The 25,985-nt window shown below is 32.6% G+C and overlaps 2 protein-coding genes across 2 annotated transcripts in view; one reads left to right on the top strand and one right to left on the bottom strand.

Annotated features, from left to right (window-relative positions):
* Positions 1 to 615: 615 nt before the first annotated feature.
* Positions 616 to 25,985, bottom strand: part of LOC130657281 (protein YIF1B-A-like) — a 31,253-nt gene continuing 5,883 nt past the window's right edge. The window contains exons 2-9 of the mRNA XM_057460263.1: positions 24,583 to 24,627; positions 24,265 to 24,497; positions 8,700 to 8,804; positions 8,489 to 8,567; positions 8,305 to 8,362; positions 3,747 to 3,902; positions 3,515 to 3,608; positions 616 to 1,084 (exon numbers count right to left, since the gene is read on the bottom strand). Coding sequence (XP_057316246.1) covers positions 914 to 1,084; positions 3,515 to 3,608; positions 3,747 to 3,902; positions 8,305 to 8,362; positions 8,489 to 8,567; positions 8,700 to 8,804; positions 24,265 to 24,497; positions 24,583 to 24,627 — 941 coding nt within the window. The 3' untranslated portion in view covers positions 616 to 913. The remainder of the gene's footprint in view (positions 1,085 to 3,514; positions 3,609 to 3,746; positions 3,903 to 8,304; positions 8,363 to 8,488; positions 8,568 to 8,699; positions 8,805 to 24,264; positions 24,498 to 24,582; positions 24,628 to 25,985) is intronic.
* On the top strand, positions 1,412 to 3,526 carry LOC130657279 (alpha-(1,3)-fucosyltransferase 10-like). Its single transcript, XM_057460261.1, has one exon. The coding sequence runs from the start codon at positions 1,427 to 1,429 to the stop codon at positions 3,353 to 3,355; it is 1,929 nt and encodes a 642-aa protein (XP_057316244.1). The 5' UTR covers positions 1,412 to 1,426; the 3' UTR covers positions 3,356 to 3,526.

Below are 25,985 nucleotides of genomic sequence, written 5' to 3'. Positions count from 1 at the left end.
CTACTTTCAATGTTATTGTTTTGTGTTTGAAGACTTTTAATATCTCATTTAACAGCTAACATTTAAAAAAATGCAAAAATCAAGAAAATTAGTCGTCTACACGTTTCACAGGACCGTATGTGTAAAGTGATTGTAAGTTCAGTCATTAACGATAATAAAAAGTTAAAAAAAATGTCAATAGGTAGCTACTGAAAAGAACCGGTGTCATAAAGCGAGTGATACACGATAAATTTTGCCCAGCTGGCACGTTGCGCTCAAAAGTGGCGGATGCTCTACATTTTGCCAAATTTTGTTTATCCTAATGTGGATAGAAAAATGGCTGCGAAAAAGAATTTATTTGCGAGTCTGTGATACATTGCTAGATGAATTTGGTAAATTATTTTAATTCTTTTTGGATGACTTACTTTTTTATTCTAATTCCTTTTTGTGGCTAGGGCGACATTTTAAAAACTACAACCCAACCATGCCTCAAATAAAAACTTTCCCAATGCATCATAATAGCAAAAGCAAGAATTTTTTTACTAGGAATATTAGCAAAAGTCCAACTAATAATTTACGAAATTTCTAAACTATAAAAATCGCGAACGCTGACAGAATCCAAATTTAAAAGCAGCATTATAATCATCAAAACTTTTATTTTATGGAGACATATCATTTTCTACAAACACATTCGACCTAATTCAAAATTAAAACATATATGTAAATAAGTGTATATGTAAATACGTATTTCTTCTTTACGAAAAGAAGAAATAAGTATTTACGAAAAAAAGCACCACGCGACAGCGCCGAACATAAATCAATCCTTTTGTCAGTAACCTAATGGTATTGGCTAATATCGCTCTTCCAATTTGAAATTCCCTTTGCTTCTGAATTAGATCACCCCTGTACATAACCATTTTCATGTCATATTGTTTCACGTTTTAATAGCGAGTGGGTAACTGCTTAAATGTCTCGTAAGAAAGTACATAAATGCAGGCTGGATGAATGAGATGAAAAGAAGAATGTACAATCTTCGTTTGTTACCGGATCGCACCACTCCTTCTTGTTGAACATCAGGATTAATGACCAGACGTAAAGTACGTGCCTAAAGAAGAAAAAACATCCAATTCTCATTATTGCACAATTAATGAACAACATCGAAAAAACAAGTAAAAACATTCCCACTCTGTTTCTGAAAGTACTACTTGTTAGCCTGTCGACAAATCCCCAGAAATTTGCTCGTCGTTGCTACCATTTTGGCTTGCAGAAAATAATATTCAATGTTGCCATGCCAACACTTAAAGTCACGAAAATAGCTTTACAGATCGCAAAAAACACATGTTAAAAACGTTGTTATTGTTGATGTATTGTTCCAGCTCTTTATAAAAAAATAACAATCGTAGTGTGGATTTTCAAAGTTATTACCAGAAAACCAAATCAAGAAAAGATGTTAGAACGGTGGTTACTGTTTTTAGTTGTCTTTATCATGCCAGTCTTCATATGGCTTGTACAGTATAAACTAGGAGAAATTAGCGCAATAGAAAAAATATGTAATTGGAAAGAAATACGAAAGATTACTCCAAAATCCGAAAGTTCAATGAGGGAACAATCTGATGACAAATGCAAGGAAGAGCTTCAGCTCAACGGTGAACCTTATGTATCACCACAACTGGACGCAGCAGGAGAGAGACGTGGATTAGATCTTAATAATAAACTAAAACTTTTTGCTACACAAGCCTCAGCTGAACAGAACTTGTTAACAAAAAAGCTTATTATAAACCATGAAATCAAAGGCATGAAATCAAAGGTAAAAATAGATAACAAAGATTATTTAGGAAACAAAATGGAAACATTAGTAAAGAATATACATATGATTCGAAAAATAATCCGAAATCACAAAGACATTGGTATAAGCAAAAAGATCACCATTCAACAAGATAATTCCGTTGCAGTGAAAAGTACCGACATTCCAGTAACTGAAGCAACAAAAAGAAATACTGAAAATATTGAAAGTATTGAAAGTATTACCGAAAATGGTGAAAGTATCAGCCGAAATACCGGAAATGGTAAAAGTATCAGCAGGAATATCGAAAACATAACCAATACAACAACTCCACCAACGCAAGTATCAACATTACGCCTTTATGGTCAGGCTAATAATATTCAAATTGAATTTAGTACAACAAACAAACCGATACAATTCACTGATGCAGTTTCGGTTACAAAGAAAATATCGACAAAGATTGATAGACTCGATAAGAGTGCTCGAGTCAATAAGGTACCACTTAAAGTAAAAAGAAACGAAAGTTTTCAATCCCTGAGCAAAACACTGCCTTATAAAACTAAAACAACAGTCCCAAAAAAACTCATCCTTATATATACACCGTTATTTGGTAGTATCCCATGGCGACATGTTCCACTAGGCTACAAATTCACTGAACTTGATAACATTGCTCCATGTCCTATTAATCATTGTGACCTAACATACGACAAAAACAAACTGAATATCAGTGCCGCTGTGTTGTTTCATGGCAGAGACCTACCAAACGCCGAAGAGTTAAGAAAATTACGACATGAACAGACACAGGCAGTGGTTGCACAGCAAAAGTGGATATGGGTAATGCATGAGAGTCCAATGTATACATATTATAATCCGGAAATATATAATGGTATATTCAACTGGACTGCTACATACAGGCCAGAATCTGAGGTTTTTATACCATACTTTGACGTTCGCAAATTTGTAGGAAACGAAGCAAAGTCACACAGTAGTAAAAACTTTGCATCTGGAAAAGACAAGATGGTTCTTTTTATCAATAGCCATTGTGATAGTTTACGAATGAACTTCATTAGAAAATTAAAAAACTTTGTCAATGTCGATGTTTATGGTAGATGCAAGGATTTGATCAACCCCGACCTCGAAGATTGTCCGAGGAATTCTGAAACATGTCGCAAACTGCAAAAACGATATAAATTTTACCTGGCGTTCGAGAATTCGTTCTGTTCAGACTACATTACCGAAAAATACTTCAAAAATAGTTTGCAAAGACATATCGTACCTGTTGTGGTCAGTGGTGCAAATTTAACTAATCCAAAAATAGCGTTGCCAAAAAGCTTTATTAATGTGTTTGACTTTAAAAGTTTAAACGAATTAGGAGATTATTTAAATTACTTGAGTGGAAATGATACAGCTTATAACGAGTATCATCAATGGAATTCAAAATACACAGTCGAACCGCGACAAGGTATGTGTAAATTTTGCAAAGCATTGTGGGAGGAAAAGGATCATAAAGAAACTGGTTTTAATTTAAAGAATTTTTGGAGCAGCGATATTCACTGTAGAAATCAGAGCGAACTGCTAAATGTGTATTTGTAAAGCTAACGTTTTTCTGTCTGTAATAACAATGCTATAATATTTATACTTTTTATCTTTTTAACAAGTTTTCCGTAGCACAACCATTAAAAAACAACTTTGATTTTTTCATGACCTTTTTTCTAAGAGGGTACTTTTTTAAAAAGGAGTAAAAAGCCATACCAAGAAAAAAGAAATTGTGATACTCGTCCAACAAAGTACGATGTAATATCCAAGCGATTGAAATACTAACCAACCCAACGCTGACAAAATCATACTAAAAATGGCAAGAAAGACTCATTACATATTTCTATTATAGTTTATAACAATTCTTTACTACACAACCCCAAGAAGCCATTGCTGACAAAATATTGCTAACTGAAATACACATTGTTAGAAAATAAAGAGAACTCACCCAACATATTTATAACCACAGAGTGCTAACAAATCTAGATATCTAACATGAGACGCAATACCAATTATATACATTGTTATTATAATCATCAATAGTTCTATAAAAAGCCATGCCAAGACAGAACTCGCTGTTATGCCCAATTGTTCTGGGGTAAACCTAATGGAATAAAATATCAAATTAAATATATGAACGTATCAGAATACATTCTTTGATAAAACTAGTCCCGTTAAGGCCCGTGGAAAAATCTACTTTGGCAGGAGAACAATGGAAAAGATAACGGTCACTGGAATTTTTATGATGCCAACACAAAAATTTTATATTAAAATTTTGTTTACCAGTGTCACCTATTGTGCAAGGCTTGAAACGCTGATTAAAATAATGTATTGGATCGTGCGCTTTCGACAAACGTTTAAGGAGATATTGGGGTTTAAAAATTTTGCTGACGTCAGCAATGACCTGCCAAAGCACAAATTTTTTTTTTAAAAAATTGATTCACAGTTACTTCCATTGTATAGAGCTTAAAAAGTTGATCAAGAAAATGTAGAGGATCATTTCCTTTTGAAAAACGGTTGAAGAGATATCGAGTTTTAAATGTTTTTAATGACGTTGGTCCCGAAACGGGTGGGTTGAGCCAGCTTTGAAAAATTGGCCTAAAAATGGTCTTAGGTGGTGCCTAGTTACCCAAACAGGACACGACGTCAATTATTTCCACCCGTTTCCAAGTTATTAAACCTTAAACATCAAAGTGCAATTTAATGGCTTCACAAAAGCCATTAAATTGCACTTTTAACTCAATTATTGACGTCAAACTAATGTATTAACGGCAACGAATAGTTAATTTTTCGGTAAATAAAAGAGACAAAAAACATCGCCTTTGCAAAAGTCACAGACAGACGGAAGCTTCGTATTAATTTAGGAAACTAGTCGATAAGACGTCGTGATGTTTAATAAGTCAATTAGCATTTGAGACAAAACTTTTTTGGCGACTTCAAAGAAAAATAAGCACATCCACTTTTCCTGTCACAGACAGACGGACACACTCTTTGAATTACTATAAGAGAAGATTGATAGGGCCCGTGGAATAATCCACTTAGGCAGGAGAGCAATGGAAAAGAGAACCATCACCTAAATTTTGATGACGTCGGCAAGGAATGGCCTGTCTATACACAATCGTTTTTTTCGGAAATTTGTTTACACGTTGCCTCTATTGTGTAGAGCTAGAAACGCTAATAAAGAGAATGTGTAGGATTATGCACTTTTGAGGAACAGTTAAGGAGATACAAAGGTTTATAAATTTTGCTGACGTCAGCAAAGTCCCCCCCAAAGTAAAAAATATTTTCTTTAGAAATTCGTATACTTGTTGCCTTCATAGTATAGATCTTGAAATACTGATCAAGAAAATGTATAGGGTCATGTACGTTTGACAAACGGTTACGGAAATATTTTGGTGTCCAAGTTTTTAGCCTGAAAGTTTTAGGTACACTAATCTTAATATACTTTCCTTTGACGTCAATATTATTTTAACATCAAAGATTGGTAAATTAAAAAACGATTTTATCAAATTATGGAAAAATCAATCATTTCTGTACATACAATCCTCGCCCATTAGATTACAAAATGTAAAAAAATAAAAAACAGTTGCAGTCAGAACATTTATTAATTTTTTATATCACCAAATATTTATTCACACAAAATTTGTAAAATTCTCAACAAAAACGTGAAACTGTGGAATTTTCTTCCAGCAAAAATTACATCACAAACAGTTAGTTTATAATATTAAATATAAAAACACATTAGCTCATACAACAGCTTACAGTAAAGTCTAATTCTACAAAAATTTGTTCTTAAAGTATGTGGTCTATTTCCACAAAAGTTTACACAAAATTTAAAAAAACTGCAGTTAAAAACAGCACATCTTGTTTATATCGGTCGTGTTGTACACTGTTCACTAGCAAATTTGTTTGGTAGCCAGCTAACAGCTTAGTGTACCATTTTGAGTTTTAGGTAAAGACATTAGTTACGGACCAGGAGACACATTAATTATGAAAAAATGTAAACAAATATCCTTTTTATTTTATAAACAAGAAGCCATGGGGGCTCTAAGAATTTCCGCGCGCTACCAAAATATTTGATGAAAACCTGCTAATTCGTTGTGTTATTGTGCTAAACATTCGAAGGGGTTTAATGCATGAACCTCTGAAGATAAAGCCCATCAGTAACATTATATCTTAGAACAAACGCAAACAAAACGAAACGTGTCATAATAAACTCACATTTTAAAAGAAATTGCTAACAAAAAGCCTATCATTCATGGTTGAAAGTCTTGCGATTGAAACGTTTATGGTCTTAAACGGCATTAGTTGACAAAAAATCAAAATTTCGATGTTGTCCATCATTTTCAGCATACTTTTTTTATTAACTGTGTTAATTTTTGTCGAAAATAAAGCAGTTTTAATTTAAATTTAAAGTGACAAAAACCAAACTTTTGTACCATCATCAATTATAGCATACTTTATTTGTTAACTGTTCCAGATTCAGCCGAAAATGAAGTGGTTTTAATTTTTGGACCAATTTTGGCCTAAAATAGCATTTAGGTGACAAAAATCAAAATTTTGATGTCACCATTATGTTCAGCATACTTTTTTTGTTAACTTTGCCAATTTTTGTTGAAAATGAAGTAGTTTTAATTTTTGGACCAATTTTGGCCTAAAATGACATTTAAGGTGGCAAAAAACCAAAATTTTGATGTCACCATCATGTTCACCATACTTTTTTGTTAATTGTGCCAAAATTTGTTAAAAATAAAGTAGTTTTAATTTTTGGACCAATTTTGGCCTAAAATGACATTTAGGTAACAAGAAATCAAAATTTTGATGTCACCATCATGTTTAGCATACTTTATTTGTTCACTGTCCCAAATTTTGTTAAAAATAAAGTAGTTTTAGTTTTTGGACCAATTTTGGCCTGAAATGACATTTAGGTAAGAAGAAATCAAAATTTTGATGTCACCATCATGTTCAGCATACTTTTTTTGTTAATTGTGCCAAAATTTGTCAAAAATAAAGTAGTTTTAATTTTAGAACCAATTTTGGCCTAAAATAACATTTAGGTAACAAGAAATCAAAATCTTGATGTCACCATCATGTTCAGCATACTTTATTTGTTTACTGTGCCAAATTTTGTTAAAAATAAAATAGTTTTAATTTTTGGACCAATTTTGGCCTGAAATGACATTTAGGTGACAAAAATCAAAATTATTATGTCACCATTATGTTCAGCATACTTTTTTTGTTAACTGTGTCAAATTTTATCGAAAACAAATACCAATTTTGGCCTGAAGCGTCAATACTAGACTTCTCAGTAGTTAAGGAGCTTGGGTACGAAGTTTACATCTTTGACGGACCAACGTGAAATCCCAGGGTCGATTTTTTCTCAAAAAATGCTCCGAAAGAAAAAACGACGGTTTTAAAGAATTTCCTACGCCTTCGGACGCGGAAATTCAAAAATGCGGTAAAATATAAAACTTTAAGAATTTATAGCTTAATTTATAGCTGAAATTCTAAGAATGCTTTGCAAATTTAAGTGTCCTATATAAAAAAGTAACACGTAGCCATAGCGATAAAAACATCAAAGTTCTTATATTTGTGAATTCCAATACACTTGAAACTCTAGCATTCATTTTTCTACTTCTAACTTTACTTTGCTACTTTTAGCTCCAATCGTTACTTCCCAAGTAACTTCTCGTGTCTTCCAACTTCACTTTTCTACTTCTAAAACTTTTATTTTTTTTTCAAATATTTTTTTTTGAACCACTTTACCTTTTCACTTTTTGCGCTTTTTCAAGACGAAGGAATTGTTCTTTTGTTTTCTTTTTGTGTCGAGGGTTAACCATTTTACTATCCACATGAATCGTTTTCATCACATGAGGTAAACAAAGTAAACCCGTGGCGTTATTTACTTTTTTCGACGACTTCAAAAAAAAAGACACATCCACTTTTCCTGTCACAGACAGACGGACACTCTCCGTATTATTAAAAGAGATAATTAAAAATAACAAGATACAGATACAGCATAACTATCTCGGTATTACAAATGCAAAACTATGCGAACATCGACAATAGTAAATCACCAAGAAATCTATATTCACAGTCAAAAGTCATGCTATTAAAAAGTTTAGGTTGGTCTGTTTTCTTTTGTGGTCTTCTGATTGACTGACTGACTGATTTTCTGAGGATATAACTTCTATTAAAAAAATGTTTGTTATCAGCCTGTAAAGAGTCACACCATATATGTTGATTTGTTCTTTCATGTAATCTCCTTTTATTGAACATATATGTTATATAGAAATAACTATAAGATCTTCGAGAATAAAGTAAACAACCTGCATTTTATTCTTGAAGTTATTAAAATGTATAAGTTAATGATATTATTATTTGAAAAAACTAAAATATAAAACTTAGTCAGATCGTAAGAGAGAGAGAGAGAGAGAGATGCATTTGGAATTTTGAAATAAATGGACGTTAGCTCCCCTTTAATACATTACAAAAATACTGCATACCTGTTTTGCACACCAAGAATATAACTACACACAAGCACATATGTTGTAAAAGCCATAGCTAAAAAAGAAAATTTACAACAAAACTGTATTTTAGTTTTCCCCAGAAATCAATAACTTGTGCAAGGTTTGCTCTTTTAAACATAAAACAAAACAACGATTTAACACGTTAAAATGCTTTACGTACTTGGTATATATAAGTCGGGAGCGTTGATTTCATATCTTGGTGCAACAGGCTCAGATTTATCATATTTTAGTGACCAATCCTATAGAATTGAAATTAACAAGCTGGTGGGTTACCAATAAAAGACAATGAAATGCAAAATCATACGTTTTTCTCCTTACCCGTTGCACAGATCTTATAGGTGTCAAATATTTACAAGAAACAAGAAACCTACCTGATGTACAAATGGAAATATCAATAATCCGAGTTTCTTCAAAACATACGTTGTATCAACAGCAAAATAATATTTGAGCTTTGAAATTGATAAAAAACTTTCAATCTAAAAAAAAATCAAAAGCAAGTTTTATTGGCAATAATGTTATACTTTGTACAAAGCCAGCTTCAAAGCTGTGTTGCATAGGAAAAAGCATTGGAAAATCCACTAATAATTGTCCTTTAATATATCAACTAGTCCATAAGGCCCGTGAAATAATCTACTTAGGCAGGAGAGCAATGGAAAGAGAACCATCATTTTAATTTTGATGACGCCGGCAAGGAAATTTGTTTACACGTTGCATCTGTTGTGTAGAGCTCGAAACACTGATGAAGAAAATGTATAGGATTATGCACTTTTGACGAACAGTTAAGGAAAAACAAAGGTTTAAAAATTTTGCTGACGTCGTCAAAGTACAAATGACGTCCCCAAATGTACAAAAAATTTTTATTTTTTTTGAAATTCGTATACCTGTTGCCTTCACCGTATAAATCTTGAAACACTGATCAAGAAAATGTATAGGATCATGTATCTTTGACAAACGGTTGCAGAGATAATAGGGTTCAAAGGTTTTTTGATGACGTCATTAACCGGTCCATTCCGAAACGGATTCGTGGACCAAGGTTTTGGAAACTTTCCCAAATTGGTCCCAAGTGGTCCCTATTAATCTACGCGGTGAAAAATAACTCACGTCCCCAACTCGTTTCTAAGTTATTTGGCCTCAAAGTTTTAAGTGCACTGTAATGGCTTTATTAATTTAAATTAGGATATTGACGGTAAAGTAGTGATATTGACGTCGCGCCGTAACGTCAGAAAATTTAACATTTGAAACATAATTTTTCGGCTACATCAAAGGAAAATTAACACATCTACTTTACCTGTTACAGACAGACAGACAGACAGACAGACAGACAGACAGACAGACAGACAGACAGACAGACAGACAGACAGACAGACAGACAGACAGACAGACAGACAGACAGACAGACAGACAGACAGACAGACAGATACAACACCGACAGTCACAACACGGATACTAACAATGTTAGAAATAACGCATCTCAAATATGTACATCTTAAAAGTGATAATGTTGAAAACCCTCAGTAATTTATTCTAAAATGTCAAAAAGGAGGCAAGAGTTAGCACAAATCAACAAAAATAAGTTTTTTACACATCTCTATAATAATATCTGTCGTCTGTCTGTTGGTGCGTCTGTTTGTCTTTTTTGTTACGGAAACACGAAATGTGATATATAAAGGACGGACGACCCCGTGAATTTTTCCACGGGCTAACGACTAGTCCATATTATAATACCCGTATACGTCTGCCTGTTTGTCACGCAAAATGGTAACCGCAGTAGCGAGACACACAAAATGTGGCAAATATTGTCTTTCCCTAAAAGTTTATACAAAAATATGAAAAAACCATAGTTTGGAAAACATCAAATTTAAATCTAAAAAAATCAGTCATTTCAGTTGCATGCCATCCTCTTCCACAAAATTTTACACAAATGTAAAACTCAACCAGTTAAGAACACAAAAATTTTATTTTTTAGTATAGTGATCCGTACTGCCCTTTACCAATAATTTTAAACCTTAATGTCAAAAATCAATAAGCAAGGAATAAATTTGAATCAACAAAGATCATTATTTTGGAAACATTGTATACGGTTCGTAAAGAAAAGTTTACACAAAATGTAAAACAGATCGGTTTTTGAGAAATACATCTAAATCAACAAAAATAAGTTCATTCAGCTTGTCGTATATTGCCATTACCCATTAATATTCAACAAAAAGGTTAAGAAACACATCAAAATTTAGAGAAATCAGTCATTTCAGTGCATACAGTCCTCGCCCATTAGATTACAAAATATAAAAAACAAAAACAGTTTCAGTCAAAACAATAAGTAATTTTTTTATCATTAGCAAAAATTTATCCCTACAAAATTTTGTAAAATTCTCAAGAAAAACAAAAACGTGAAACCATGGAATTCTCTTCCGGCAAAAATTATTTCACATACAGTTAGTTCTTCCAAACATTAGTATATAATACCAAATATAAAGCCAAAGTTGTTTATATAGTCTGAAGATGTACTTAGTGTACGAAAAGCTTAACAAATAAATACTTTTTAACTTTCAAACTCGTTTTATTTTTTTTTTTAATTACTAAACTATGGCTGTTTACCAATAAAGACATCAGCTTATACAACAGCTTACAGTGACTCTAAGAACTTCAATGAGAATTTAAGAATTTCAGAACAGAACACCCTTTCTGATGTCTTGAAAATTTTTATTTTAAAATTTTGGGTCACCTAGTACCATCCGGCACTCCAGGGGCACATTTGTTTTAAATAATGGTTCAAAGTACAGGTAGCTATATACATTATGTTTATGTAGCTAGCATAGTTTTTAGAGGATTCTGTTATTTTACAATAATCTCAAACAGTGAACAATCAAGACTTGAGTATCTTGCCAGCTAGGGCCAGCTAGCTATTTTAAAATTTTGGGTCACCTAGTACCATCCGGCACTCCAGGGGCACATTTGTTTTAAATAATGGTTCAAAGTACAGGTAGCTATATACATTATGTTTATGTAGCTAGCATAGTTTTTAGAGGATTCTGTTATTTTACAATAATCTCAAACAGTGAACAATCAAGACTTGAGTATCTTGCCAGCTAGGGCCAGCTAGCTATTTTAAAATTTTGGGTCACCTAGTACCATCCAGCACTCCAGGGGCACATTTGTTTTAAATAATGGTTCAAAGTACAGGTAGCTATATACATTATGTTTATGTAGCTAGCATAGTTTTTAGAGGATTCTGTTATTTTACAATAATCTCAAACAGTGAACAATCAAGACTTGAGTATCTTGCCAGCTAGGGCAGGGTATTGTATGTTCATCATAGCGAACAAAAACTTATTTTTCATCAATAAATTTCTGCAGATATTATAATTTCTTTTATGAAATAAATATTTTTCGGGACCTATGATAAGAAGTAATTTACTATTAAAGTTTTTACAATGATAGGGCATTTTTATTGTTGTTGTTGTAGCTGGCGTCTCAGTCCAGATTAAACATTTAGTACCGGGTGATCTGTTTCACACAGAGCGAACTGTGTCACTTAGTGCTTATAGCGATACAGCATTAAAGGTGTAATAAATTTTTCAAAACTAACATTCACAAGATTCATGATGAAACCTATTGTTACTTCGGCAAAGCAAATACAGTTGTTTAGCATTTTTTATTTTGCAGAATAAGTTACTGTGGATGTTCGAAAATTAATGAGTGGCACCAGGTTGAGCAATTAGTGCACGTAAACGGTGTTTCAGATGCAGGTGGAACACAAAAGATAACAACTTTGTATTTACATAAACGACATGAAATTTAAATGGAATATTTAGAACATTCCCACTTTCTCTGGACTGGATAAAGCCTTCTGTCCCAAACCTAGGACACGTTTTATCTATCTAACTTATTAAAATCATGAGAGTTGTTTTTAATGTTTTCTGCACATGTATCTTTGTCAAAAATGATATGCTGTCAAAAACAGTTTATCTGCGTCTTCGAAAGTGGCTAAATTCAGGAACTCAGGTACTATAAAAATAGTAAAAAAAAATTTAAGAATCATTTCATCAAACTCGGATAAACCCATTATACTAAGTTTCAAGTCATTATTTTAATTTTTAGCTGTGAAACACACAGCTTCTAGTTTCGGCTGAAAGCTCGCACAAAATTCTGATCTTCTGGGATTTAAGTGAAGGTATGCGTATCTCGGACGCGGTTCGTACAATTGATGTTAAATCTGCCGTTTTGAAAGTGGCATAGCTCAGGTTTAAAAAAGATCTGTGTTTTTCTTGTAAATACTTTGTATGTTTTCTATACTTCTATATGCTCATAAAAATGCCATCACATTCATGTAAATCTTAGAAAAATCATTTTTATTATTTTAGCTATAACTGACGTATATAGCAGGCTAGCTAACGTAGTTAAACTAGATAGCAATGGACAGCTATTTTGAGCTTTTTGAGCTCCCAAGTTTTCTATTTAGTTTGGTATAAGTGCATTTTGTGCTAGCCATCGTTATTACTTCTTGTGTTGTCTTTTATCAACATGAAACTAGATACAAAGTAATAAGAAGGCATATATAGATCTTGTACCAATAATCCAGCAAATTTTAACTATGATACTCTGCGTAACAAAGTTTCTTTCCATATATCATAATTTTATTGTGTTAGCTTCAAAGCAACAGAATAAAATATTTCATCCTAGTGGTATAAACAAATTCAATGTTTACATTTTTACGGGATTTCCACGCTTGTGTATAAAATCTAAAAAATCAACAGTTAATAAAATGAGGAAGAACTCAGGAAGATAATTAAGTCAGGAAGAACTGATAATTAGCCTGTAACATGCTAGTTAGTCCACGCTTACTCTCGAGTGCCAAATAAACGCCCCCCCCCCCCCCTTTATTTATTCAAGGTACTGTACATACAGTATATTAAATCGGTATAGGCAGTCATGTAAAGAAACATGACTTTAAACATGGTTTTCTGTTTTGTTTTTACATTTTAACTGTGTGTTATATTTTTAATATATCCGCATGCAGGAGATTACATTTACGAGAAACGAATACATTTTCAATTTATCCATGTCTAAAAGGGCATTCTATTGGACTAGCCTTCAACCCATGAAACAAGGGTTGACTATCACAGATATTTTTAGATCCTCACCCATGATATATCTCCTTTTCATCCCTTTTTCTTGCATCCTCAGCACAAAATGGCAATTCGGCTACCAGTACCAAATATGCATATTATTATTGAGCTTGCCGCACAGACACTAAACAGGAGGGGTTCTACAATTTTGGCAGCCTGTTTAATTTTTAATCTGTTAAACAAGCACCAAAAGCTCAGTTTTTATTAGTTATAATGAAAAAAGTATTTACAATGCAAGCTCAAATAGAGCCTGTTTTTTGTGATACAGTATATATATATTCAATCTTGTGCGCTTAACAGAGAGAGGTAAATAATTGGCATGGTAAACGACAGACTGTAGCCTGTTTATTTTTTTATTTGATCTGAAGTTACATGGGTGTTTTTTTTAAATAGCATTTCTAAAAGAGCTTCTCATTGGATGTTTTTGGGTCACCTAGTACCATCCGGCACTCCAGGGGCACATTTGTTTTAAATAATGGTTCAAAGTACAGGTAGCTATATACATTATGTTTATGTAGCTAGCATAGTTTTTAGAGGATTCTGTTATTTTACAATAATCTCAAACAGTGAACAATCAAGACTTTAGTATCTTGCCAGCTAGGGCCAGCTAGCTATTTTAAAATTTTGGGTCACCTAGTACCATCCGGCACTCCAGGGGCACATTTGTTTTAAATAATGGTTCAAAGTACAGGTAGCTATATACATTATGTTTATGTAGCTAGCATAGTTTTTAGAGGATTCTGTTATTTTACAGTAATCTCAAACAGTGAACAATCAAGACTTGAGTATCTTGCCAGCTAGGGCAGGGTATTGTATGTTCATCATAGCGAACAAAAACTTATTTTTCATCAATAAATTTCTGCAGATATTATAATTTCTTTTATGAAATAAATATTTTTCGGGACCTATGATAAGAAGTAATTTACTATTAAAGTTTTTACAATGATAGGGCATTTTTAATGTTGTTGTTGTAGCTGGCGTCTCAGTCCAGATTAAACATTTAGTACCGGGTGATCTGTTTCACACAGAGCGAACTGTGTCACTTAGTGCTTATAGCGATACAGCATTAAAGGTGTAATAAATTTTTCAAAACTAACATTCACAAGATTCATGATGAAACCTATTGTTACTTCGGCAAAGCAAATACAGTTGTTTAGCATTTTTTATTTTGCAGAATAAGTTACTGTGGATGTTCGAAAATTAATGAGTGGCACCAGGTTGAGCAATTAGTGCACGTAAACGGTGTTTCAGATGCAGGTGGAACACAAAAGATAACAACTTTGTATTTACATAAACGACATGAAATTTAAATGGAATATTTAGAACATTCCCACTTTCTCTGGACTGGATAAAGCCTTCTGTCCCAAACCTAGGACACGTTTTATCTATCTAACTTATTAAAATCATGAGAGTTGTTTTTAATGTTTTCTGCACATGTATCTTTGTCAAAAATGATATGCTGTCAAAAACAGTTTATCTGCGTCTTCGAAAGTGGCTAAATTCAGGAACTCAGGTACTATAAAAATAGTAAAAAAAAATTTAAGAATCATTTCATCAAACTCGGATAAACCCATTATACTAAGTTTCAAGTCATTATTTTAATTTTTAGCTGTGAAACACACAGCTTCTAGTTTCGGCTGAAAGCTCGCACAAAATTCTGATCTTCTGGGATTTAAGTGAAGGTATGCGTATCTCGGACGCGGTTCGTACAATTGATGTTAAATCTGCCGTTTTGAAAGTGGCATAGCTCAGGTTTAAAAAAGATCTGTGTTTTTCTTGTAAATACTTTGTATGTTTTCTATACTTCTATATGCTCATAAAAATGCCATCACATTCATGTAAATCTTAGAAAAATCATTTTTATTATTTTAGCTATAACTGACGTATATAGCAGGCTAGCTAACGTAGTTAAACTAGATAGCAATGGACAGCTATTTTGAGCTTTTTGAGCTCCCAAGTTTTCTATTTAGTTTGGTATAAGTGCATTTTGTGCTAGCCATCGTTATTACTTCTTGTGTTGTCTTTTATCAACATGAAACTAGATACAAAGTAATAAGAAGGCATATATAGATCTTGTACCAATAATCCAGCAAATTTTAACTATGATACTCTGCGTAACAAAGTTTCTTTCCATATATCATAATTTTATTGTGTTAGCTTCAAAGCAACAGAATAAAATATTTCATCCTAGTGGTATAAACAAATTCAATGTTTACATTTTTACGGGATTTCCACGCTTGTGTATAAAATCTAAAAAATCAACAGTTAATAAAATGAGGAAGAACTCAGGAAGATAATTAAGTCAGGAAGAACTGATAATTAGCCTGTAACATGCTAGTTAGTCCACGCTTACTCTCGAGTGCCAAATAAACGCCCCCCCCCCCCTTTATTTATTCAAGGTACTGTACATACAGTATATTAAATCGGTATAGGCAGTCATGTAAAGAAACATGACTTTAAACATGGTTTTCTGTTTTGTTTTTACATTTTAACTGTGTGTTATATTTTTAATATATCCGCATGCAGGAGATTACATTTACGAGAAACGAATACATTTTCAATTTATCCATGTCTAAAAGGGCATTCTATTGGACTAGCCTTCAACCCATGAAACAAGGGTTGACTATCACAGATATTTTTAGATCCTCACCCATGATATATCTCCTTTTCATCCCTTTTTCTTGCATCCTCAGCACAAAATGGCAATTCGGCTACCAGTACCAAATATGCATATTATTATTGAGCTTGCCGCACAGACACTAAACAGGAGGGGTTCTACAATTTTGGCAGCCTGTTTAATTTTTAATCTGTTAAACAAGCACCAAAAGCTCAGTTTTTATTAGTTATAATGAAAAAAGTATTTACAATGCAAGCTCAAATAGAGCCTGTTTTTTGTGATACAGTATATATATATTCAATCTTGTGCGCTTAACAGAGAGAGGTAAATAATTGGCATGGTAAACGACAGACTGTAGCCTGTTTATTTTTTTATTTGATCTGAAGTTACATGGGTGTTTTTTTTAAATAGCATTTCTAAAAGAGCTTCTCATTGGATGTTTTTGGGTCACCTAGTACCATCCGGCACTCCAGGGGCACATTTGTTTTAAATAATGGTTCAAAGTACAGGTAGCTATATACATTATGTTTATGTAGCTAGCATAGTTTTTAGAGGATTCTGTTATTTTACAATAATCTCAAACAGTGAACAATCAAGACTTGAGTATCTTGCCAGCTAGGGCCAGCTAGCTATTTTAAAATTTTGGGTCACCTAGTACCATCCGGCACTCCAGGGGCACATTTGTTTTAAATAATGGTTCAAAGTACAGGTAGCTATATACATTATGTTTATGTAGCTAGCATAGTTTTTAGAGGATTCTGTTATTTTACAATAATCTCAAACAGTGAACAATCAAGACTTGAGTATCTTGCCAGCTAGGGCAGGGTATTGTATGTTCATCATAGCGAACAAAAACTTATTTTTCATCAATAAATTTCTGCAGATATTATAATTTCTTTTATGAAATAAATATTTTTCGGGACCTATGATAAGAAGTAATTTACTATTAAAGTTTTTACAATGATAGGGCATTTTTATTGTTGTTGTTGTAGCTGGCGTCTCAGTCCAGATTAAACATTTAGTACCGGGTGATCTGTTTCACACAGAGCGAACTGTGTCACTTAGTGCTTATAGCGATACAGCATTAAAGGTGTAATAAATTTTTCAAAACTAACATTCACAAGATTCATGATGAAACCTATTGTTACTTCGGCAAAGCAAATACAGTTGTTTAGCATTTTTTATTTTGCAGAATAAGTTACTGTGGATGTTCGAAAATTAATGAGTGGCACCAGGTTGAGCAATTAGTGCACGTAAACGGTGTTTCAGATGCAGGTGGAACACAAAAGATAACAACTTTGTATTTACATAAACGACATGAAATTTAAATGGAATATTTAGAACATTCCCACTTTCTCTGGACTGGATAAAGCCTTCTGTCCCAAACCTAGGACACGTTTTATCTATCTAACTTATTAAAATCATGAGAGTTGTTTTTAATGTTTTCTGCACATGTATCTTTGTCAAAAATGATATGCTGTCAAAAACAGTTTATCTGCGTCTTCGAAAGTGGCTAAATTCAGGAACTCAGGTACTATAAAAATAGTAAAAAAAAATTTAAGAATCATTTCATCAAACTCGGATAAACCCATTATACTAAGTTTCAAGTCATTATTTTAATTTTTAGCTGTGAAACACACAGCTTCTAGTTTCGGCTGAAAGCTCGCACAAAATTCTGATCTTCTGGGATTTAAGTGAAGGTATGCGTATCTCGGACGCGGTTCGTACAATTGATGTTAAATCTGCCGTTTTGAAAGTGGCATAGCTCAGGTTTAAAAAAGATCTGTGTTTTTCTTGTAAATACTTTGTATGTTTTCTATACTTCTATATGCTCATAAAAATGCCATCACATTCATGTAAATCTTAGAAAAATCATTTTTATTATTTTAGCTATAACTGACGTATATAGCAGGCTAGCTAACGTAGTTAAACTAGATAGCAATGGACAGCTATTTTGAGCTTTTTGAGCTCCCAAGTTTTCTATTTAGTTTGGTATAAGTGCATTTTGTGCTAGCCATCGTTATTACTTCTTGTGTTGTCTTTTATCAACATGAAACTAGATACAAAGTAATAAGAAGGCATATATAGATCTTGTACCAATAATCCAGCAAATTTTAACTATGATACTCTGCGTAACAAAGTTTCTTTCCATATATCATAATTTTATTGTGTTAGCTTCAAAGCAACAGAATAAAATATTTCATCCTAGTGGTATAAACAAATTCAATGTTTACATTTTTACGGGATTTCCACGCTTGTGTATAAAATCTAAAAAATCAACAGTTAATAAAATGAGGAAGAACTCAGGAAGATAATTAAGTCAGGAAGAACTGATAATTAGCCTGTAACATGCTAGTTAGTCCACGCTTACTCTTGAGTGCCAAATAAACGCCCCCCCCCCCCCCTTTATTTATTCAAGGTACTGTACATACAGTATATTAAATCGGTATAGGCAGTCATGTAAAGAAACATGACTTTAAACATGGTTTTCTGTTTTGTTTTTACATTTTAACTGTGTGTTATATTTTTAATATATCCGCATGCAGGAGATTACATTTACGAGAAACGAATACATTTTCAATTTATCCATGTCTAAAAGGGCATTCTATTGGACTAGCCTTCAACCCATGAAACAAGGGTTGACTATCACAGATATTTTTAGATCCTCACCCATGATATATCTCCTTTTCATCCCTTTTTCTTGCATCCTCAGCACAAAATGGCAATTCGGCTACCAGTACCAAATATGCATATTATTATTGAGCTTGCCGCACAGACACTAAACAGGAGGGGTTCTACAATTTTGGCAGCCTGTTTAATTTTTAATCTGTTAAACAAGCACCAAAAGCTCAGTTTTTATTAGTTATAATGAAAAAAGTATTTACAATGCAAGCTCAAATAGAGCCTGTTTTTTGTGATACAGTATATATATATTCAATCTTGTGCGCTTTACAGAGAGAGGTAAATAATTGGCATGGTAAACGACAGACTGTAGCCTGTTTATTTTTTTATTTGATCTGAAGTTACATGGGTGTTTTTTTTAAATAGCATTTCTAAAAGAGCTTCTCATTGGATGTGTAACACACATACCTGTATCCTCATGGTCAATGTGGTTCATTGTATTGACCGCTTGGCTGGTCATTGTTTACCATTAGTTATGCAACCTTTATAGAAGCACTCCACAATGGTTGTGTGACATGTTTAACTGGACAAAATTAAAGTGGTTAACTTAAATTGCAATGCTAACCTCTTGTTGCTTTAATGAATTTCGAACAGTTTTTCAGTCCCTTCAGCACGATTCTCTCCCTAATTCGAATTTTAGCCAATTTCCTCATTAAATAGCCGAATATAAGTGAAAAGTATGGTGAAGAGTATATAGCATTTCTATACGATTTCCTCCCCATACATCAAAAATAAAATAAAATTCTGCCATTTTATGAGTGTTGCCTAGTAAGTTTATATGGTCATTTGTTTGTATATTTTCGTAAATTTCTGACTAGCTAGCCCAACAATAGCAGCTTAACTAGCATAAAACTACCGATTTAGCTAGCTAAATCTACCTATCTATTTAGTTCTTAAATAATTCTCTTATGCTAGCAACAAGAGAATTCTTTGAGACCGATTTATGAGCTAGCTAGCTGCGACACATACTGCACATTGAGTGACACAATAACTCTGTTCTAATAAGGAATGTCCATCACATATAGCTTATGCTTGGTTAGTTACATCCGTCTCTCTACAAAATATGTTGGCCCTTGGAAAGGTAGCATAAAATTAGCTACATACTAGCTAAAAAAATCTTTTGGACAGGCTTTTAAGCTAGCTAGCTAGCCACTATAGTAAGAAACTTAGTCCGAATAATATCATATGTACTCGATTACTGGATAACAGCGTATACATCTTTCAGGTAACTAAAACCTATTAACAAAGTTCGCTTACAAAGATAGTAAAAGTAATAAAATGATCAATTAGTGACAAAATAAAATAAAATTAAGAAAATAAGAAAAGTTCCCTAGAGGCTTTCAGTCCGTTATTAAGAAGAGGTCTATGTTTTTTATTATACAGTGCTTCTTTCAGTAATAAAATGTTTCATTTGACGGAATTGTCAATAATTGATGTATTGTTTTCAACACAGTTAACATCGTAATTTCTTTGTTCAGCTTTATTAAGTTCAGGTAAATCATAATGCATCATTTTTTTGAGATCATTGAGTTGAAGACAAGATTTTAAGTGATTAAAAATAGCACTGTCTTTTGTTGTCGCATGTTTAAGACAACGTTTATGTAGGTTCCGGCCTGTTTTACAAATATAATCAGCGGAACAACCAGGACAACGAAAACAGTATACTACATTTGACTTTGACATTAACGGTATTTTATCTTTGTTATTCGTAAAATAACTGATTTTTGTTGTTGAACAAGTTACTTTCAGAATGAGTATCACATTTCCACGAACCGACCTGCGCAATTTCTTTTCTAAAGGTCGAACTTTGCTTTTAATTATGCCATTACAAATATGCATTCCAAGAAGCAAATCTGTGAATCATTGAAAGTTCTTGTGGAAGTTTGTTTTGGGAATAAATCCTTTTTGCTCGAGTTACAATATTGCGAATCCAGGCAAACTTATAGTACAAATTGGTGTAACTTTCAAAGTTTGTATATTTTTCCGTGTTTGTATCTTTTTTAAATATGGTTGGACCATCTGGTGCAATCTCTATATCCAAAAAATGTGAAACCTCATTTTCAAACGTATCAACCATAAATTCAAGATTCAAATCAAAACTGTTGATCATACTGTGTATTTTCCCAATATCAGAAGGTTTGACTACCAACAAGGTGTCGGCAACGTATCTTGCATAAAATTTTATTGTACCATCGTTTACTACACTTTTAATTATTACCTGCTCTACTTCCGTCGTAATTATGTTTGCACATAGTGGTCTATTGAGCTACCCATACTGACCCCTTGAGTTTGTTTATACAGCTGATCATTACAAGAAAACACAGTTTTTGTGCAAGCTAGCTACAGACCCCTGAGTAAAATTTATTTTTGAACATTCACTGGGAGAATTTTCCAAAAAAAGAAAGGTGGCTGTCTTCGCTATGACAGGGTAATACCATGTTATAAACTGTGTTTTTCTGGTAGCTAAAGTTGCAGAAAAGTTATTTTTTGAAAAATATATTACACCTGAAAGACCTTAATGTTGTGCGCATTTCACTCGATTTACAACATATACTGCATATCTGTCTTAAAGTGCTCCACCTGAATGTGTGGCAGAGTTTACAGTTCTTATTAATCGTTCCACTGGGCGTTCTACGCTGGGTAACAGTTACTTGTAGCTGAACCCAGCTTTTCCTAAAAGGTAAATTAACCAGGCTGCGTGCTGTAAAATGTATATAATATTCACCTGTAAAGTTTTTTATATATATTCATGCCCTGCTGCTTTATGGCTATGACACTCATTCAAATGAGCGATCCAGGTTCAAATCCTGGACAGGGCTAGGAGAAACATAACCAGGTAATCACGAGTATATGATATATCTATATTGGGGATAATACGTAATCTTTGAGTAATAGGAGGAAGAGTTGCATACATTCATCACTTCTTTTATAGACCACAATGTAATAGATCTATCAGTTGTTGTGGTAAAAAGTTTGCTAATGAACCTGGTAATGAACAAGAAACCAAAAAAAGCGTGTTTTACTAAATTTTTGAATTCTCGTTGACTGCTCTGATCATTTCTGTACCTTAACTTTTAACGTTATTAGAGTTATTAAAAACCAACACTCCCAAATTCATTGGGATCAAATTGACTTTTAATCTTAAACTTATCAAATAATGATGTTTTTTGGCATTATGAACAATTGTTTAAATTCTTGGCACATAATTCTGCTAAGATGATTCACTGTATGTTGACCTTATATAAATTTAATATGTTGTTTTTAGGTATTAAATTTAAAATATTAGCACCTTAATATTTTCAATGCTACAGGAACATAATGGGAATACGTAATCTTTAAATTGTAGAGGGAAGACTTTTTATTAGGGTGTCTGCCCCAGCCTTGGTGTTACCCTTGTCTTGCCAGTAATTACCGTGTCTTTGCTCACCCTTTTTAAGCATTTTTTGATGCCTCATATGCCTTGCCTACCCCTGCCTTGCTAATTCCTGTTCCTGTTTCCTTGCCTTCTTTGCCGTGCCTTTTCCTTGCCATGCTTAATGCCTTTGGCAACCTCTTCGTAACCCTTTCTATATTGATTCCATTAGAAAATCTAAAGGTTTTAGTAGAACAAGAGGAATTTGTCTGAAAGAAGATCATTTCAAATTTATTTAAAAAATCCTTTCAAACTCGAAGCAAAGAATTTGGCAAAGCCTAAAAAATATGTGATAAAAAACTTGGATGGTAAAAAGTTTGTATTGTGTATAAATTATTGTTTCCAAAATACATTCTCATACTTTATCAGACTTTCTTTTATACAAAACTTCAAATATAAACCACACCACTCTTGTGTGGTTTATATTTGAAGTAGTGTCTTGAATAGTGTCTACGTTAGATATGAGCCTAAGCGAAGGGTTGGGTCAGTGTTTAACAATACATGTGTTTATGACAAAGTAGAAACCAGCTGGTCCCCGCTAATGAAAATATGGCAACAAGATGCCTAACACTACACGGTTACGACAACATTAGAATCCAGGTGGTTGAAATGCATTGCTTGGCCAAGAGCTGGCATAGTATACCATATACTATGGCAGCTCTCGGTAATGCGATATTCTAATCTCATTTTGTAAATTCAATTTAATTTTTGTTTTAAAATAAAAGTAAAATAATTTTAAAATAAAATTAAATTTAAAACGAAGTGTATAAAATAAAGTTCTTTTTTAATAAAAATAAATAAAATACAAAAAGCAAATTAAAAGTAAATAAAATTGAAAGTAGAAATAAATAAAAGTATTAATATTTTTTAAATTTATTTGAAATTGTTTACCCAGGATAGACTCTTCAGTTCCTATTGGTACTGCTATCAATGAGGTCCTGCGAAGGGGTTCCTAGTGCATTTAAAGCTCCTAGTTAAGCTACAAAAGTTGTGCAAGTACAGCTATCGCTCAACTAGACAACCGCCTAAGATATCAATCCTATTCACATGCTGACAGCTAAGCAAGAAGGATAGATTTACACTTTTATAGTCTCTGGCATGACTTGGCCAGGGTTAGAACCAAAGACCTCTTGCAAAGGAAGCGAACATTCTACCAAAAAGGCTACCAGTAAATAGAAAAAAAGGAAATTAAAAAGAATTGAAAATAAATAAATATATCAAAAACGTAGCTTTAAACATAATTTTTATGTGGCATTTTTTTCCCATGCTAAAAAGAACACATTGCATAGCTTATTTATGAATATAGTGTAAAATGAAAATTTTTTATCCTCTTTAGGACATTTTCTTCAAACCTAAAATTTTCTCAATGAGAAATTTAAAAAATTATAATTCACAAAATCAAAGTTTATCCTGAAAATCTTTAAGTACAAGTTCTTTCATAATGAAATCGTCATGTTACATTTATCCTCAATTGAAAAAAAGGTTTGTGCTTCCAACTAAATATAACCATATGGGGTAACATAATGAACAATGTAATTTCCTGCAGGTGTTCTCAAAAATGTGTAGCTACGCAAGAAACTGATGTAATTTCTCACTTAAGTTCTGGCTTTTGACGCAGCTAAATCTCATCCTTCTCATTATATTTTTCTCTAACTGGCTATAGCAAAAAAGTTAAATATTTAAACTTGACCCATTTTACTTACTACTTACTAATAAATACTAGCTTAATCCTAAATTTAGCTAGAGAGTAGCTTCAACTACCTGTTTAAGAACAAGAATAAACAACGTTGAAGTTATCCTTTTTATAAATATTCGCCAGCATTTCTATCAAATTTTATGCGTACAATTTTTGTGCAAATAGCGCATGAGTGCAATCAAAGTACCCTGTATATAAAAAGATTTGTGTCATTGGCGCACAAAGAAACTGTGTTTTGCTATTTTTTATAACCTATACCAAGATTTGGTTGTGATATATATGGGAATACAGATATTATTATACATTTTCAGGTTTTATTTAAAAAAATACCATAATGCACATTAAAGGAGGGAAAAAAGTGCATAGTCAATAAAGGTATTTGTATTTGAGAATAATAATATACCTTCTTCTCAACAAACTCTTTACCAGCTGGCACAAATTTTGAACCATATTGAACTGCCATGTTGGCCATAGGATCTTGCAAAAATTGTTGTCCTGGGAAAGCTTCATGTTGCTCATGTGTTGAATTCGGCTGCTGCATCATGTTTGGTTCATTATTGTATCCACTCATATCATCGAACAATTGTGTGGAACCAGGTGACTGTGAAGTACATTGCTTCTGTAGTTGTCGATGACCTAAAAACCACCACAAATAAAGTTATTAGTTTAGATAAATGCTTTTTTTGACAAAAAAAACTTTTCTTTTTATTTCATTTTTTACCTTTTTCTCCTCTTGTTCTTGGCTGGTGGGATTGAGTATAATATCCTAAAATTAAAATTTAAATCTCATTGACTAATGGTGAACTTGTATGCAAAAAGTCGATGCAGATGTAAAGTCATAATAACTATTTATAAAATAGTATGTGTATATACCTTGTTAGAAAAAAAGAGTATTAATATATCTTTTTATCTTGGAGACAATTTTTCTGGGCATTATCAGGCCTCTTAATATAGGAGATAATGCCCATGTGCAACTGCTTTAACTTACATGTAAATTTCAAGTAAAATTTCATATACACAGTTTAATTCTTTTCCCTCCTATTTTTATGCACTCTCTATAATACAATCTTGGAGAAATTTTTGTGTGTGTGTTGAACGCTTTTCTAATCTATTATTTCTTTCCAAACACATTGAGCATAGTCAAATGATTTGCTTCTAGTAATAGAGCAGTATGGCAGGTATCATTTCTACAAGTATTGACATGTACTTCACAATCTAGAGACAAGGAATTAATAACAAATGTTAGAATTAGATTTTAATATTCCTTTGTTTTCTTCTTTTTATTTTAGCTACTTCTCATGAACAGGTGTCCAATCAAAATATTAAACAAGAAAACCAGTTGGTTTGAGCACACAATCCAATCTTATAAATCAACCAAAATATGGTCATGAAAGTCTGTCGATGCAAGAAAAAGAACATGTGCAGGAATATGAAATAGACTTTATAAAATAAACAATTATTAATATACTATAATAAATACATACAACATTTTTTCTCATTATAACTCTGTTATATTAGAAATAAATGAGCAGCAAAAATTTCTGTTCATCCCATGCATTCTTGCATTGGGCATTATGGCATAAATTTTAAAAATTTGTGTGGTGAAAGGTACATATTATAAAATATCAAATACCAAATATTGTATTTATTATAGTGTATTAATAATTGTTTATTTTATAAAGTCTATTTCATATTCCTGCACATGTTCTTTTTCTTATCAAAAACGTCTATCAAAAACGACAGAAGTTATTTTTCTAAATTTATAATTGTAAAGGTCACACCATTTCAACATCACTGTATAAGAACTACTCAAGCATTATTTCAACGGATTTATAGGTATATACCATTTGTGTATGTTAGCACAAGAAGAAAATATAAACAACAGATCACCAGATTAAAGAAATCCAGTTAAAAGTTAAAAAGTCAATTTTATTACTATGATAAAAAAAAATCTATAAATAAGGACTTTACACTTCATGGTCCTGCTTTTACAAAATTTTTCCCGTAAGCCTTTTACCATTGATGAGAAGCCTAAAATCATAATTAAGAGGTTTATGTGCATGTTTAAATATAATGTATTCTGTCTTGCTAGCATTAAGAGAAATCTTATTAGCATTCAGCCAA

This window comes from Hydractinia symbiolongicarpus, chromosome 9 (assembly GCF_029227915.1).
Source record: "Hydractinia symbiolongicarpus strain clone_291-10 chromosome 9, HSymV2.1, whole genome shotgun sequence".
Lineage (NCBI taxonomy): Eukaryota > Metazoa > Cnidaria > Hydrozoa > Anthoathecata > Hydractiniidae > Hydractinia > Hydractinia symbiolongicarpus.
The sequence above is the reverse complement of the archived record's forward strand: the minus strand, read 5'-3'. Positions and strand labels throughout refer to the sequence as shown.

Excerpts from the sequence above, each read along its gene's own strand:
- LOC130657279 (XM_057460261.1), top strand. The coding sequence starts at position 1,427 with ATGTTAGAACGGTGGTTACTGTTTTTAGTTGTCTTTATCATGCCAGTC.